A 15,889-nucleotide genomic window follows, 5' to 3' on the forward strand; every position below is an offset into this window, starting at 1 on the left:
CGCCGATGGGAGGTGGCGAGGGAGGATTGAGGTGGATTGCGTGGCCGGGCCTGGTCCGCGGCCTAGACCGCCGGGGGCTCTGCCTCATGGCGGCGCTGGGGCTGCACAAGGGAGGCCCTGTGGAGCCCACACGGGTTTGGGGGAGTACCAGGTCAGTGGAAGGCCTCAGGCATTGAGTTACGGGTACTGGCCTACCAGACTGCTGCGCATGGGATGGGGCCGTGCAGTATTTCGGGATCACGTGCCCACTGTAAATACGAGCGATAGGTCCCCGCTTTTTGTGGGCTGGCATTTTTTAAACTGAGCCGGGCTCTAAGGAGCTTGATTCTGCAGGTAAAGGGGGAAGCATTGTGCAAAGAGCAGCGGAAGCGTTGTGGAAGGATTAAGGATCCCCGCACAGCTGGGATGTACCTGCAGGGTAGGAGGGTTAAGGGCTGGCTGCACTGCCCAGCGCTGCCGGGCTTTGGGAAACATTCGCTCAGTGCTCAGGCACATCGGTGACACTTGGCGTGTGCGGGTCTGAGAGTTAGACTCCGTGGTCCTTGTAAGTCCTGACTCGGCACATTTAAAGAGAAGTGGCTCACTTCGCTTCTGTATGCTCAGCACGTGATGAGAACTATGTTGGTAGGGACATCTGAGAGGGTGATGAATGCCAACATATCTGAGCTGGGCATGGAACACTTCTGGTGGCCTTACCCGGGAAGGCTGAGACACCTCTGGGCCTTTGAAGCAGCCAGAGTTCGTGCCTGCCTGGCTCCCGCAGTGATAATACACCAGAATTGATTTTGTAGCAAACAAAAGTAGTTTACTGATCCCATCCCGCTTAAAAATACATAATAGCAACTATTTTTTGTGGCCTCAGTCCTTTAAAGAGCCAAAATTTAGATTGCATCAGGGGAAATCATAAGACTCAAAGTATTTTGGGTGTTGCTTGGATTTTTCAAAGTAATGTGTGAATATAGCATCCTTTTTGGATAACGAAAAACTAAAATGCTTTCTTGTTTTCAGTTCAACATGTATCAGCTACACTCTTCCTTCCTGTGGCTTCAGTGCAGGTAAATATTGCTTCTGAAATTCAGAGTTAAAATTAACAAGTGTTGGGTTTATGTACACCAACCGGACTGGGGTGCTACTGTATCAGGGAATTACAGTATCAGCAGTTGTAATTCAGGCATTGCCTGTGGTGTCTTGGGCAGGCCTCACTTTTCTGCCGGGAAAAGTCACCTGTTTAATTGTCCTGGAGAGTGTTTATGAGGCTCCTGTTGTGAACTACTGCTCATACTGTAACCAGACTGCAAGAGTACCCCCAGGGCCCTTTTTTCTCTCCTTATTGCCATTTCTTTGTTCACAGCAGTAAATATTTTGGGAAAACTGCTTGGAATATGTTGTGTAGAAAATGGGTAACTGTGGGGATTGATACTGAGTAAACCTCAAAGCCTATGATGGTTTCAGTATAAGAGTAGTGGACAGAAGTGATTTCTGAAAACTCCATGCTGAGGCTTTTTATTGTGATTGCCAGAGAAGCTCCCTAGTTCTGCAAACATCTCCATCCAACTCTTGTATCTCTTTCAGATCTGCCCCCAAATGTGGAGACGCAATACTACTTCTTCCCAAGGTAAAAAATTTGTTCTTGAAAATTTAATGTAAAATTATGCTTAGTGTTTGTCTAGACAGCATCTTCTGCTCTGATGCTGTCAGCTGAATTCCCTGAGTAAAGCTATCCCTCTGGTGCCACAGTGATGACACTTATTTGCTACTCTTGACCAAGAGAGTGATGAGCACTTGTACCACCATAACAGTTTTCTGAGGCACAGCCACTTCAAATTCCCCTCGATGCTTTGACTGCTGAATAGACTGTTAACAAGTTTTTTACTTCTAGGATTTGAATCCTGCACTTGAGGGATGCAGAAGGAACATCATCACCTGGTAAGAAATATGCACTTCATGTAGAGGTTTCTTCCACAGAGCTGTTAAAACACTGCAGTAAGGATGGCATGTGTTTTATGGTTCATTTTCACTAAGATTGGGAACAATTTATACTTGCTAGTATAAATTTCAAACTTCTAAATATTTCTTTTTTTAATTGGGGAAATGTCTTTGTCACAGCAGTCCCAAGAGGGGATTGCTTGGTGCTGTGATTGCAGAGCAGATACAGTGATGACTGCATAGTTCAGCAGAATATCCTGTGATGAACACTCAGTGCTTCGCCCCTATCTGAAGTATCTGGCTCTTGTGATCTCCCAGCTGGGCCTGTGGGCTTGGGCACAAAGGCTGAAGGGATCTGACTTTGTTTTCTGTTGTTGCAGGCACTGGGAGATTCAACTATAGGCTGTTACATGGTAAGTACTGCGCTGCTGACATCTGAATACTCATTTAATCCCTGCTGTCTGCAAAGGCTGCTGTGTGATGAGTGCATAGTTCAGCAGATGACCTGTGATGATCACAGTTTCTGTCTTTCGCCAATTTCTGATGCAGCCTCCTGCAGCTTAGGCTAGTTCAAACAAATCATGTGGGAAGCTGAAGGGGATACACTTTTTTTTTGCTCTATATTTATCTCAGGAGACCAGTAAGTGGGTTAAACAATAAAAACCAGTAAGATGAATAGAAAGATAGAGAGTAGGATGTGGTTGTGAAGTCAAGCACAAAACGTAGCAGAATAAGGTTAATCAGGTGTTAGTGCTCCAGGTTCTAAAAGTTTCTTGTTGCTTTGCAGGCTGCCCTTGACATGAGCCCCATGCCTCTGGTGTGAGAAACCATTTCACCTGTTACTGATGTTGGTGAAGACAAGGCCTTCCTAATTAAAGGTAATTACTAACCATTCATTTTTTAGCTGGATGCTGCTTTTGTCTGGTCTGCTTTTAGAGACGCTTATAAATTCATTTTGTGCTTAAAAGGTGTGAGGCAAAGATTAGTGCTGTTAAGTATGCCTTTAGCTTCCTGTATTTCCTGAATTTCTGTAAGAGCATCAAATAATTGTGGTGTTGATGATCTCTAGAATTTTCCTGTTAAAACTAAATGGTGAATGCCACATTACTGTGACTTTAGTGTCCAAAATGGTTATCCTTAATATGCACTGCTTGGTTACACAAACTTCATGTCAGTGAACTCTGCAGTTGCAAGGTTTGCTCTTTGCTGCAATTTCAGCATTGGTGAGGTGAGAAGTGAATATCTCAGTGTTGAAGAGTGCTGGGAAATGGCTTTATTACAACCTGCCTTCAGAAGGGGGATAGGAGTGTTGCAGCCTACTGTAAATGATGTTGAATCAGGTCTCTGATCCCCATGAGGAGGAATCAACCAAACCCTGATACAGTAGTTCACTCAAACTGTTCTTAAAGCTGTAACTTCCTGCTGGACCCTGCCTAATAGCAAATTTTTCTTTGCAGGCTTCCAAATGTTTCTCATGGTGAGGTAAGTACTTTTTCTTACTTCCTAAGTATTAGGAGTTCAACATAGGCCCATAAATATTTAACTGCTTGTCAGCTGGGGGCATGGGGCCCATTGGCTGTGGCTTGCATCTCAGTCAAAACAGGAGGATGTTTTAAAGGGGAGCTGCTGGCTGGAGGCCAGTCTTGACAGGCTGATGTGCACTAAGCTCATCACAGTGAGCTCCTCTTGAATTTGCTCTGATAGCACTATTTAAGTACTTGCCCTCTTGCCCATAGCAGCCTAGCAGGGCTGCCCAGGGGCTGACAGTGTGAGCTGCCTGTGTGATGAGATGTGACTGCCTTGACTTCAATCATGGAGGTCTGTAATTAGCTCTATCTGACTGCAGGCACCTGACTTGGGTTTTCTCCTCCTTTGCTTGGTTCTGTGCTGTGCTAATGGTTTGCTTTGATCCAGGTGTGATGGAGCTGGGAAGTGATGGACCTGGTAGTGCTGCCAGCAAAAGTAAGTTACTAACATATGAGTGTGACTGTCAGAACTATGATACAGGGAGTGAGGAATTTACTAGATCCTGGGTGTTACAGGGCTGTCTGCACCATTAAGCAGGGTTCTTGATTTTATTACCTTTTCCAGGTAAAAAACCTGGATTTGCCAGCAGCCTGCAGGATTCAGTCCCCCAAGGTGCTGCATATCTTAAAATTACTGCTTTCTGTGACTAAAAAGAAATAGTGGTGACCATTTTAAACATGTAACTGTTATGGACTACTTGAATTCCTACTTAATAAGAAAAGCTCGGTGCTACCAGGTTGCCACACGTTCTGGGCTGAACAAATGCAGTACAATTAATTGCCATTAAACTTCTTGCTGTTTAAATTTAGTGGATTCTTTCAGGGGATATAGCACTGATCATGAATGCTTATGTGGTAAATTGTTTATCTCAGTGGCTAGATCAGAGCTCTTATGGTGATGTTAATGAAGATGTGATTGGGAGTAAGGTCAGATCCCCTTTTAATGGGTTTGTCATGAGATTAAACATGAAGCTCCTCTTGGCATGTACTGTTTGTGATGAATTCTAAGCAATGGGAATCTCTCTGAAAGAGGCTGAGGAGAACTCTTGTGCTGAAACAGTACCCACATTCACACTCTCAACCCACTGCCAAAAGTGTGTTAGTACAATTTCCCTTCTTTACAGGGTGAAGCTTGCATGGAGTTAAAGAAACAAGATAAGTGTGCCTGAGGTAAGTGTAAAATACATGGGGTTTAATAATTTCTGGAGTATTGTCTTTGTGCTGAACACTTAAATAGTGGTGCTTAAAATTAGTTCTATAAGATACCTGATTTGTCTTCCCTTTATTGTATCTGACTGTTCTGTGGGCACTACTGTAACACTGCACTCTGGAATTAAAATAAAAACATTGTGCTGTGGCTGTCACTTGTCAGAGTTGTTAGTACTAATCTTTATATTGGCTCTACACAAATGTAGCTCAAGTTCTAGATTACTGCTGTACAAACTTGTTTTCAAACAAACTGGAATACCCCAAACACTTTAAAAATTAAAGCCATGGGACTTGTATTTTAGGTATTTAAAATCACAAAATACAACATTGTTGGGAGAGACAGTATCACAAAGCAAAGTAGTAGATTTTTACTTTCCCTGATTCTTCCAGTGTTAGGAATTTTGTATTTCCAGTTAAGTTAGGATTTGTAAGCTTCGTGTATCCTATTTGGGTGTTGCAAGTTGAACTTGTAAGATGCCAGCTAAAAGTCAGGTTCCGTTTAGGCAAAAGTTTGGTGAATAGAAATGAATAGATAAATAAACTTTACATGTAGTGCTGCTGTCTGTTATTCTGAAAGTACTTCTTTCTTCCTCAGGAAGGGACTGTGCTGTGTCTGCAGCCTCCCTGGGTAAGTCCACACAACAGACGAATTGTACTAAAAACTTCTGGAAATATTTGTAGCCACTGATGAAATTGATTCTGCCAAATGAGTTCCTGTGATATCACCCTTTCCGTTCCACTTCTGTCTGAGGTTACAAAGCTGTTGTGGAGCTTTTAGCAGTTATTCTGCTTCATATGCTAACTGTGTTTTCTTGATTTAGGTGAAGAGGCAACTCTCAAACTAGCATATGAAGAATGGAGGTGAGTGTAACTGATGGAATAATGTATTTCTTGGAACAAGTGATGATAACCTTAGCTTGAACTCTCTCACTGAACAGAGATGAAATCCTAAGGTCTGAGATGTTCCCATCAAGTGTGTTGTGCTGATTTGGTGCCTTATAATGGTTCTTCTGTCTGTCTTAATAGGTGGAAGATTGCTGATGAATGGGTTACACTTGCATGAACAGCATTAAAAAAGCCAATGTGTTTTTACCTAACTGGTAATGTTTGCCTGATGTTGATTGGAGTGAATAAAAATCTGTAAACTCTACCTGGCATTGTGACCTCCTTTCTGGCTGGAACAGCTTGATGCAAAGTACCTCAGGCTGCTATATTTAAATTTAAAATGCTTAATTTAGAGCAGGGACTAAACTAGGCTAGATGCTAGTCCTGCAAGTGTCTTAAGTGAGGTGTCAAATACTGCTGGTGTGCAGGCTGCAAGGGGGCCATATTTAGAGAAAGCTAAATAGCTTAGGGACTATTTCAGGTGTTTTAAGGAGAGAGCTAAACTTACTACTTGTATATTTGCTACTAAGTAATAGTCTACCGGTAATCCTGGTATTGTGTTCAGGTGCAGATCTTCTCAGAACAAGTGTACAGCTTGGACTTGGTAACCCTTTTCCAAGGGTTCTGGATTTAAACGCAACACTTGGTCTTCAGGAGGGAAAAAAGTTGGAGAGGTGGGAGATTTTGACAATACTAATTAACAACAGTTACTGTTTATAAGTCACTAAGGCCTGCTAAGATGTTTCTGCTTTCTAATGTTTCTTAATGGAGGCTTGCTTCTCTGAAAAAATTATTTAAATTCCTCCCTGGTCTCAGAGGTGATGTCAATATGAGGAAAGTCAACTTACGAAAGTCAGTTATGAAGAACTCCCTTTCCATAACACTTCAACTACTGCTGAGTACTTCTAATGAGAAATAAACTACATACTTAAAATGCAGCAGGATTATTTTCACATTATTAGTGTGGCTTAGAATCTTTCAATAGGAGTAAGTTTGTTATGTTTCCCACCCACTCCCCCTGGCATGATCTTGAATTACATTTTAAAATGTTCTTATCCTGAAAAGTACTTCATTCTAGAGAAAATAAATTTGGATGTTGTGTCCACATGTGAATTAAATCTCTTCTGCACTAAAAAGCCAATAATAAGGTCTGTTTTCATCCAGAGCTGATTAGTAGCCTCTTAATATTCCCCCATGGTGTTACTTTTTAAAATACCACACTTCATTATGCCTGTTAAAGAGCTTGAAGGGACTGTCATAGCCTGCAGTATAAAAGAAGTCTTCGTGGAATGGTTGGCCTCTGTTTCTTAAGGTTCTGGCCAAGGCATCAGCTTCCTCGGCATACTTCTCTGGGGAGGCAAATCCACCAAAGGACCTGGTAAAAGTGAGAAAAGGAGGTGTTTTGGCTCAAGCCCCTGGCTTTATTTTCACAGACAGACTGCTCAGACTTGCAAAGCAAGTTTGGGCACTTGTGCTGCGGTTTGTAGTTAGTAATTACCCATGCAGAACTAGCAGTCAAGCAGCATGGGTATTTATGCTGTTTTCAAAGGTAAGATTTAAAACAAGCATCCAAGTACCAACTGCCCTGTGTATTCTGTGGCAGTTCAGGACTACAAATAAAGTGCTGGGAGAGCAGTTTAGATGTTCTGTAAAACAGTCTTCAGAAGATGATTCTGGAGGCTTCATCTCTATATCAAGCTCAATGCAATTTTTAAGTGTCTTTAAAAAAATCAGTGTCTCACAGCTTGGTCACTTGTCTTTGTGGTAAGACACCCAAGCATAAGATTGCCTAAGGGCTGGGTTTTTGCAATTAAAACTGAACAGCGGGGTCTATCCACACTTAATCATCTCTTAAGAAAGTGCAGCCCACACTTAAGTGAGAGCAGCTACTGCCCTGGATTCACGTGGTGTCTGCTGTGCTGTTTGCTTACCGGACGAAGAGAGCTGCTGCCTTCCGTTCTTCAATGAACACATCTGAGTCAGTGGGCTGGGGGGGGCAGTCCTGGTGTTCAAATGGCACAAAGAAAGAGATCTTGAAGTCTGTGCAGCCTGATTTTACCAGGCAGGTCACTGGCACAGTCATATCAATCTTCATTTCTAGAGGAAAGGAAAATGAGGTGTCTTAAGCTGCATCTCCCAGCTCCTCTTATTGTTCATTATTAGTTTTCATTAACTATTTTTAATTCTTTCAAAACCAGCATGTCTTACCTTTTTCATTCTTTCCCTGGATGTAGTGGAAGAGTTTCCAGAAGCCCTGGCGCATTGCTTCCTTCTGGCTTTCCCCCCTGATGACTGTGCTGACCCACTTTGCTGTCTCATACTGACGCAGTTCATAGTCCTTTGCCTGAAAGGTAGCAAAAGGCACAGTAACCATGGGCTGGGTGTTGACAGATGCTAGGAGCTACTTTTTCCAAATTGGCATATGAGTATTGTTGTAGTTACCATTGCCTCTGCTGAGCTCCAGCGAGGGGACTGCAGGTCCAGGGACAGAAATGTTTGCTTGAAGGACTTGATCATCTTGCCAGAGCTGGAAGGCAGACACACTTCATTGGCATCTCTTAAATTTAATATGGCACTAGGGATTTTCAGTTGTTGCTGAACTGGTGGAAGGCCTGAAAAAAGGCTGAAAGCAGTTTAGCCCTGCAGGAATAGACTACCAGGACCAAGAAACTACCTCTACTGGAGGAAGTGTTCTTTCAGGATACACTGCCCTTGCTTCTCCATGACAAAAAAGTATTTCCTGAGGGCAAAGTGAGATCCTGCAAGAGGGAGTTTTATGGAAATCTGTAAGTGAAAAGGACTTCACTTCAGTCTGCTTGGTTCTGGATGAAAAAGCAGTAGTGGTGTGGTGGGTGATCTGGTGTGTTGACTGTGCTCTCAGCTTTATTTGGCCTTTCATGATAGCCAATGGCTTTCTTAAAGGCTTTTTAGCCTCAGAGTCCTGTGGGTAGATGAGATTTTCTGCATTTCTCCATTAATAACTATTTCCTTTATAGCCTTCACATGGGAGGAAAAAAGATGAAAACAAAAACACTGTCCCAAACAAAGGGAGTGAAAATGTTCAAAACCAGCATTAAAATGATCAGATCTGATTAAATGCTGACATTTTAGTGGCCTCCATTTACTACTTCTGTTGTTAACCAGGCAGACTGTAGTGTATAATGTACATTCTGACAGTCTCTGCCTTGTGTTACATTACAGTATCCTTCACCCATCATGTTGCAAAGAGCACATAATTCAGTTATTATCTGGATTCTTAGGTCATAGAATGTTGTCTTCTCAGACTATGACTTAATTACCTGTTTCTTGGGTAACAATGTGAATTTTGTAAAATCAACTGCCTTGTGCTACTTATCTACTTTCTTGGCTGTTACATCTTCTCGGAATACCTGGACTACTGTTGAATTCTATTAATCCCCTTCTCTACCCTGCCTAGAGGTGGCTACAAAGAGTTCTTGGGATATGAGGTTGATAAGTTTTTGTTAAAACACACCATAAAAAAAAGGTCACAAACCCTGGTGGTACTGGGTTCCTTTAGAGTCTGTAAAATAAGTAATATGTGGAGCCACTTCATTGTTGAGCTTTTTCCAGCAGCACCTTCAGTTGTCACCACAGATCAAGGGAAGGTCAGAATCAAACAGCTGGACACAGCTGCTGGTGGTAAGGGCAGGTGTTGTTTCCTTCCCTGTCCCAGCTGGAAGGTGCATCATCTCCAGCAGACCTGACCAGAGTGATGGTCACCAGGGGCTGCTGCACGCTTGTACTCTATTAATAGAACTTTGTCCATGGTGTTTGCAAATCAACAAAGCATTGTAAAGCAGGAATCCATATCATTACAAGCAAATATGAGCAATTACACTGAAACTTCTACAGCAGTTTATTGCCACTTTAAAGACAGTGCTGCTGCTTCACGCTTACATTAGCTACTGAACGAGCTGGTTTCTCTTTACTGGCTAATTCCAGCTGCTTCCCAACATACCTTTCTGTAGCTACTGGGTAGACCTCACAGCTCAGGATTTTGTAATTTAATGGCCTGTACTGTCAGTGACTGCATGTTAGAAATATTTTTTTTAATTACGTAAAACAATGGTTTAGGATGGGAGAGACAAGCAGAAGAATCCTCCAGATACAGTTTAATTTTTTTAGATGTACAGGAAAGCTGAACTTTGAAATGTCCATCTATTCATATAAATATGTTTATAGGGTGTTCAGTTAATTTTCTGCAGCTGTTAATGCATGGGCCAAAGGGACAGGCAGCAGGTTACACTGCTAGCACAAGTGTAGCCAGAACATGCCACTCCACAGACTACTGGTGCTATTAAGGAAGTGGAGAAGGTAGATATACTTACAGTTTCAGTCCTTGTCCTTCCAGCTGTTGCAGTGTGTCCTGTGGAGGCTGCACATCCTCATAAGATGCCGCATGTCAGTGTTTATTTGAGTTTGGGCAAGCTCCTCCCATGCCTCAACCCTACTGGAGGGGGCTACTGTTATGAAAACCAGAAGGCTGGAGCCTTGTCCTGCTCTGGGTCTCATTGGAGAGCCCCCCACGCAAATGCCAAAGGCCCCACCTACTATCCACAAGGCAACACTGGGACTAGTGTGTGATCTGGCTCCATAAACAGTTCTGCACCCTTGTGTAACTTCCCCTCTTTGCCATGGCTGTGTGCCCACTTATGACAGGGTCAGTGGCAGGTTTTGTGCTTTGGGAGAAAGGATTTCACGTAAATAATGTGTCTCTCCCCCCACCTGACTTGGATTATGGGAGAGTGGTGCTATACAGAATGCCAGCTTTTCCTTTTTACCACAGGGGTGAAGGGTAGGTAGAAATCTGGCTGCACACTCTGCTGAGACCATCCTCACGAGATTTTTGCTGGCATGTTATGAAAGACAGACAGTGTTCTCTGATGGCTGGCTGTTCTGAGCGGCATTTGAGGTTAATCAGCCCTCTTAGCCCTTGGATATCTGCACAAAGGGGTTATACAAAGCTATTGTGAAATCCTGTCCTGCTTATAATACACACAGCGAAGCTGGGCTCTTCATTTAGCCAGCTGCAGCTCCAGACAGCGTTTGCTACCAGCACAATAGGGCAGATTAAACTGCACAGTTTGTGTTCTGAGAACACCTCTCAGTTTGTCATGGTTTGTGCAAATTCCTTGCAGCCAAATTCAGCTGAGCTCTCTGGGACATTTTACATCAATAGCTGGGAATGACTTTTAACAGAAAACCCACTTTGCTTGCTGAGAACTTCATCAGGATGCTGTGTGATACGCTCCTGTTCTGAAAAGGGAAGTAAAACCATGCCAAAAAGCAATTGTGAATTTATCTCTAAAGCCACAAATCTCTCCAGAGCCACAGAAGAAGGTGGCATACAGTTATTTGCTACTGGAGTTTATTCAGACAGGTTGAAATGTGTAACCACTTCTCTGCATGCTTTGTGCTTTGTATTTTATGGAGTAAAATATTTCTCCATTTTACCTGTGCTCTGCTTGGATCAAACAGGAACAGCAGCAGGGTGTTTGGAGGAGCAGAAGCTGCTTGGTTTTTACTCAGGAGCCATAGGCATACAAAGTCATGGGCTGGGGTAAGGTGAGATGTCACCTTACCCTGTCACACCAGGGATGCAAGTGTTTTTTAACTACTCCAGATATAAAAAAACAATTCACAGCAACAATAGTTTGGCAAATCTCCACACATTTACCCTAATGGTGAGCACTGAGAAGTATTACCTTGGAAAGGGGGCAATAACTCTGTAAATAAAGACAAGCCCAAAGTGGATTCTCATTTGGTTTCTGAAGCAGAGAGGCCCAGAACAAATCCCCCAGTGAGTCTGTGTGTCCAGCTGATGTCCCTGACAAAGAGTTGACTGTTCCTGGTGGAGCCCCCCCAGGCTGGAGAACAATCCTCAGTGTTTTCCCAAGAGCTTGTTTTCCAGCACTCTTGTTTTTACACATAAACATTGAGAGAACATGTCAACAGCTGTATGAGACAGTAGGGCAGGCATGGGGACATGTATTCTGTTTATATTCATTCCAAAACAGAGAGAATGGGGATGGGATTATGGTGCAACCTGACACACTTCTCACTGGTACCTCCAAGTAGAGGAAAGTCCAAGCACACAGCAGCCATTAAGTCTCAAAGGCTCTGTGACTTTTGACCTCTGTGTAATGTCATAAGTATGTGTCTGGGACTTGGCTGGCATTTTCTAGAACAGCTAGCAAAGCGATGTTTTTCTGTTCCCTTGCCTTAAGGAGCAGAGATGAGGGCACAAGCAGATAAAGGTGTGTGGTTTGGACCTTAATTTTACTGTCTTCATCTGGGCAGGAGCACTGTAATGAACTGGTACTTAAGTAATAACTTTGATTGGATAAGGACAAGGACAAACCTGTGATATGATCACTTGTGATTTCCACTTTTCCTCTCTGTAACAAGACCTTGAGCAACATTCTCCACAGCAAAACTGCTTCCATCTGCTGTGTGGCAGCACTACAGCTGCTGCTGTCACATCGATGCAGTTGTGTTCTAAGTTACCTTTGTCCCTAGAGGCAAGCACAGACTGTGTGCACAAGCAGGAATCTTTTCCACTGACCTAATTATGTCAGGGCTGGAGGAACCCAGGAAAAAAGTGTGTTGTTAAGTGGGGTTAATGATAACTCTGAGTCATGTTCTTGTAGCTGACAAGTCTGTAGTGTGATAGGAAGAATGGGGTGTGAGGGGCAGACAGGGATGTGAGACCACTCACATATTTTATCAAGTGGTCTCAACACAAAGCTCCAAGCAGTTTTGCATTGCTGCTTGAGCCTGTCAGAGAATCTTTGACAATTATTTTAATTTAAAAGAACTGAGTCTCTCCACATATAAATGGCCTTTACTTTTGTAAACATATGCTCATCTGATGGTGCAGAAGCGTCACTTCACAGCAAAGGAGATGAGCATGTGATGTTACTGTAGTTGCTGTCCAGGGCAGTAGAAGTGTCCTTATATGTTGTTAGATGAACTGTGGTTTACTGCAAATTCATCTCCCAAAAGAAGCCTCTTGCCTCCTTGCTGTAAAGAAAGCCTCTATTTTATATCATGTTCTCACTCCCAGCATGGAAAATGAACAAGCAGAAGCACACCATCTTCTAAAGAAGCAGTTGAATGTACTATAGTACTGTTCCAAGGAGGTTCCTTATTCTTAGAAATTGTGGAAAGGCAATCTATGCCATAACTGCAGTGAGGTGGTATTTAGGCCTTATGCTCTGACCTACACATTTTTATATCAGGAGGGGAATTTGTTACTATTGGATTCACCTTCAGCCGAAAGTCATCTGCTTTCTGGAAATGTGTGTGTGGATTTTGTCCATGTTTTTCCCTGGTTTCAGTTAGTTTGTTACAAGTGATGTGAAACTACTGCATCTTCTTGCTTACTCAGTGACAGCGTTACCTAAATCTTGCTGAATGAGTGATTCTGTGCTCACTTCATCAGAGAAAACATGGAACTAGCTGCCCTTGACCAAATAAAAAGCTTCCTACACCAAACACCATTCCAGAGCACTCCTGACTTGGCATTTTCCAAGATTTCTCTGTTGAAGCTCACAATTTGAAACCATTCCAGGTTTGGGGAATTAATCTTAAATGAATCCTTGCTTCCAGCAGCCATGAAAAACATTTCTAAACCTTCCTGTCTTCTGTGTATGGAGCCCAGAGAGAAGCTATTTCAGCTTTATATACTGCTTTATTCACTGATTTATTTCTACAATAAGGCTTATTTTTAATATGGATCTGTTCTGGGATCTAGCTAGAAACTGAACTCCACAAGCAATTGTCTCAGCAAACTTTAGCCAGTGAAAGAAGTTGCCTAGATCCACAGAAACTTCCAGTCCTCTCTGATTGCTGAGAGGAAATTAATTCATCTTCCCCTACAAATTCATCCAAATTCTGTTACTGATAGATTCTTCTCAGAAACAAGAACATGCAAAAAGGTAAGTTTTTATCTTCAAGATAAAAATATCTCATAAAGGGAAAGATGTAACAATGCTTGCTAGAAGAAAAAGTCTTGACACAAATTTATTGCATTGCTGGTTTTGCTTTTTTTTTTTAATGGTTTAGAGGGGACTTAGGCCTAAACTGTGACAGAATACACCTTATTTGCAAACACAGCTCTGAAGAGGTGACAGCTGCCTGGGCAGAAACACAGTGGGCTCTGCATTTTCTTTCTTTGATCCCCCTTTCCAGAGTTTTAAAGTGATCTTTTCTTTCTCTTCTTCTTCACCTCCTTTGGCCCCCTCCTTCCCTTCCTCTCTCCCCCTCTCTCTCATTCGCAGCCTACTCCAGTCTATATGCTGCATGGACTGAGACCCCCTGGCAGCTCCTCTGCCAAGGACCTGGGTTAAGCTCCTGACTCTGCTGAGGGGTTCTGAAGTTGTGGGAACAGCCCCATATGTCTGAAAAAGACCCTAATATGCAGAAATTGCCCTTGAGAGCTCAGGATTTCTCTGTGTAGTCCCAGGAACCTGAGAACATCCAGACATTATGGAAACAGGCCCAGAGGGTAGGGATTAATATGTTAAAGGAAATATTTTCCTTAAAATAATTTCCTCTTCCAAAAAGGCATGAAGAGGTAACTGAGCTGAGGGTTTATCTCCTAAGCTTCTTCCTCATCTTGCTGGCATGAGTGTGGTTCATATCAGAACTCTCCCATCATCTAACAGAGGGGATATTGGTAGTAGGTGTGGGGTTTTGATGGGCACTTCTGTTCTTTAGATGATGTGAGTAAGACCTTCAGAGATGGATTCTTCAGGAACCTGCTCTCTTCTTGTGTGTTCCCAGAATGAGCCAGTGCTGCACTCTGCAGCAGGTGGCACTGTTGGCTGTGTTCAGAGGTGAGCTTTCCTTCAAGAGGAACATCCCTGATCCTCTCTTGGTTGCCAGTGGTCACTTTGGCTCCAGTGCACCCTGACAGTTCTTTCTATTTCCAGAGACATAAATTGGATTATGCTCTTGTTTACTGCTAATTGGGAAGCATCTTAACATCTAAAAAATTAATAACTTGGCATGTTAAAAAATCTTCTATGTGACAGACGCAGCAACCTGAATCAGAGAATCACAGAACTGTTTGTGTTGGAAGGGACTTTAAAGAGCTTGTAGTTCTGACTCCCTAGCAGGGAATGTCTGTGTAAGACAGTTAACAAAATGCTAAGTTAGGAAAATCCTCCAGGTTATGCTTAACTATAGAACAGTTAAACTGGCAAGTTTTCAAGTAGAATCAAAAGCAAACCTAATAACTTAAAATGAAAATTTAATATCCAGGAGGTCAGTATTTATTTTGATTTTTGCACATTTAGATTGAGAGCAGAGTAAATGTAGGTAGCTAGGTACATAGATACATAGATACATACATTCATAATGACATCACATCAGCTCCCCAAATGATGTACTTCTGAATACTAGCCAGCCATGATGGTATGTAAGAGAATTTCATCACTTTAACAGGTACTGTCTTTCTGAATTTTCATTTAGGCTTCAGTACTTCATATTTCTCTGGAAATAGACTTGGGTCTGTCTTTGAAAGAAAATGCATTGAGAGCTGGAAAATACGTCTGGATACATTTGTTTATTGCAGAGACAAAGAGGTAAGACTGTAGTGTAAACCAAACCAGAAGTCCCCTTGAGATATGTGATAGCTCAGCTGTAAAAGCTGTATATAAGTAGAGAGAATTGTGATGTGGGGAAAGTAGAAGTAAAGTTCAGGTGTGGTAAGTTGTAGTCAGTGTATTGGAAAGTAGTGGAAAAGTTAATACAGCAACAACAAAAAGTCTGAAGGAAACTTCTCAGCTCTGAGGTGCTGAGAAGAGGTTTAGAAGAGCTAAAGGAGTTTAGTGCTTTACAAGCACTAATGCTTGTAAACGCAATGCTTAAAGTAGCAGTAAAATGCTTCAAAAGAGATCTCAAGCCCTTCCCAGTTTCCTTGCAACTGCTCTAGAACTCTTTTCTGCAGTTCTGGAATTCCTGCTTAGAGACAGTGCTAAAACTCTTCTGAAGCCCTCTAAAACCACTCTGAACCGATGTAAACATCCTATAGACTGTTCTAAGCAGCCCTAAAGTCCTGTGAAATGTGCCAGAACTCTTGTAAAGCACTAAACTCCTTTAGCTCTTCTAAACCTCTTCTCAGCACCTCAGAGTTCCTGTAAACTGATCTAAAGCTGCTCTGTGTTGCTGTAAGTAGCCCTAATGTGTCTTTAAATGCATCTAAATCTCTACTGTATAACTCAACTCCTGCAGCTGGCTTTAAAATTCCTCTGAGGAGCTCCAAACAGCTCTAAAACCCTTTTATGCCAATCTCTGGCTCCTGAGGGTTCTAAGTA

The 15,889-nt window shown here is 42.5% G+C and overlaps 2 protein-coding genes, 1 long non-coding RNA gene and 7 other non-coding genes across 11 annotated transcripts in view; 9 read left to right on the forward strand and 1 right to left on the reverse strand.

Annotated features, from left to right (window-relative positions):
* The first annotated feature begins 512 nt into the window (after positions 1-512).
* Positions 513-5,811, forward strand: LOC115948185. The gene is made up of 11 exons (XR_004082034.1): positions 513-1,055; positions 1,573-1,615; positions 1,880-1,926; positions 2,307-2,339; positions 2,714-2,804; positions 3,384-3,408; positions 3,841-3,888; positions 4,577-4,622; positions 5,257-5,289; positions 5,483-5,522; positions 5,688-5,811. It is a non-coding gene; the product is annotated as an uncharacterized LOC115948185 (long non-coding RNA).
* LOC115948194 lies at positions 596-674 on the forward strand. The gene has a single exon (XR_004082045.1). It is a non-coding gene; the product is annotated as a small nucleolar RNA SNORD74 (small nucleolar RNA).
* On the forward strand, positions 1,435-1,501 carry LOC115948191. Its single transcript, XR_004082042.1, has one exon. It is a non-coding gene; the product is annotated as a small nucleolar RNA SNORD75 (small nucleolar RNA).
* On the forward strand, positions 1,730-1,811 carry LOC115948188. Its single transcript, XR_004082039.1, has one exon. It is a non-coding gene; the product is annotated as a small nucleolar RNA SNORD24 (small nucleolar RNA).
* LOC115948190 lies at positions 2,150-2,225 on the forward strand. The gene has a single exon (XR_004082041.1). It is a non-coding gene; the product is annotated as a small nucleolar RNA SNORD77 (small nucleolar RNA).
* LOC115948189 lies at positions 2,394-2,478 on the forward strand. The gene has a single exon (XR_004082040.1). It is a non-coding gene; the product is annotated as a small nucleolar RNA snR60/Z15/Z230/Z193/J17 (small nucleolar RNA).
* Positions 4,439-4,514, forward strand: LOC115948192. Its single transcript, XR_004082043.1, has one exon. It is a non-coding gene; the product is annotated as a small nucleolar RNA SNORD79 (small nucleolar RNA).
* Positions 4,938-10,070, reverse strand: HEBP2 (heme binding protein 2). 2 transcript variants are annotated; one of them, XM_005423725.2, is made up of 5 exons: positions 9,896-10,070; positions 7,989-8,073; positions 7,755-7,890; positions 7,478-7,643; positions 4,938-6,921 (listed from the first exon to the last, which is right to left on the reverse strand). In XM_005423725.2, the coding sequence occupies exons 2-5, from the start codon at positions 8,061-8,063 to the stop codon at positions 6,747-6,749; spliced, it is 552 nt and encodes a 183-aa protein (XP_005423782.1). In that variant the 5' UTR covers positions 8,064-8,073; positions 9,896-10,070; the 3' UTR covers positions 4,938-6,746. The 2 variants fall into 2 exon arrangements, with proteins under 2 accessions (XP_005423782.1, XP_030915005.1); XM_031059145.1 differs by having other exon boundaries at positions 7,989-8,158; positions 9,896-10,000.
* Positions 5,341-5,415, forward strand: LOC115948193. Its single transcript, XR_004082044.1, has one exon. It is a non-coding gene; the product is annotated as a small nucleolar RNA SNORD47 (small nucleolar RNA).
* A 5,048-nt stretch (positions 10,071-15,118) lies between the features above and the next one.
* DHX9 (DExH-box helicase 9) overlaps positions 15,119-15,889 on the forward strand; it is a 39,363-nt gene continuing 38,592 nt past the window's right edge. Inside the window, exon 1 of the mRNA XM_031059160.1 lies at positions 15,119-15,157. The gene's annotated coding sequence lies outside the window, so the exon portion shown is untranslated. The remainder of the gene's footprint in view (positions 15,158-15,889) is intronic.

The sequence above is a fragment of the Geospiza fortis genome, unplaced genomic scaffold (genome assembly GCF_000277835.1).
Source record: "Geospiza fortis unplaced genomic scaffold, GeoFor_1.0 scaffold229, whole genome shotgun sequence".
Classification (NCBI taxonomy): Eukaryota; Metazoa; Chordata; class Aves; order Passeriformes; family Thraupidae; genus Geospiza; species Geospiza fortis.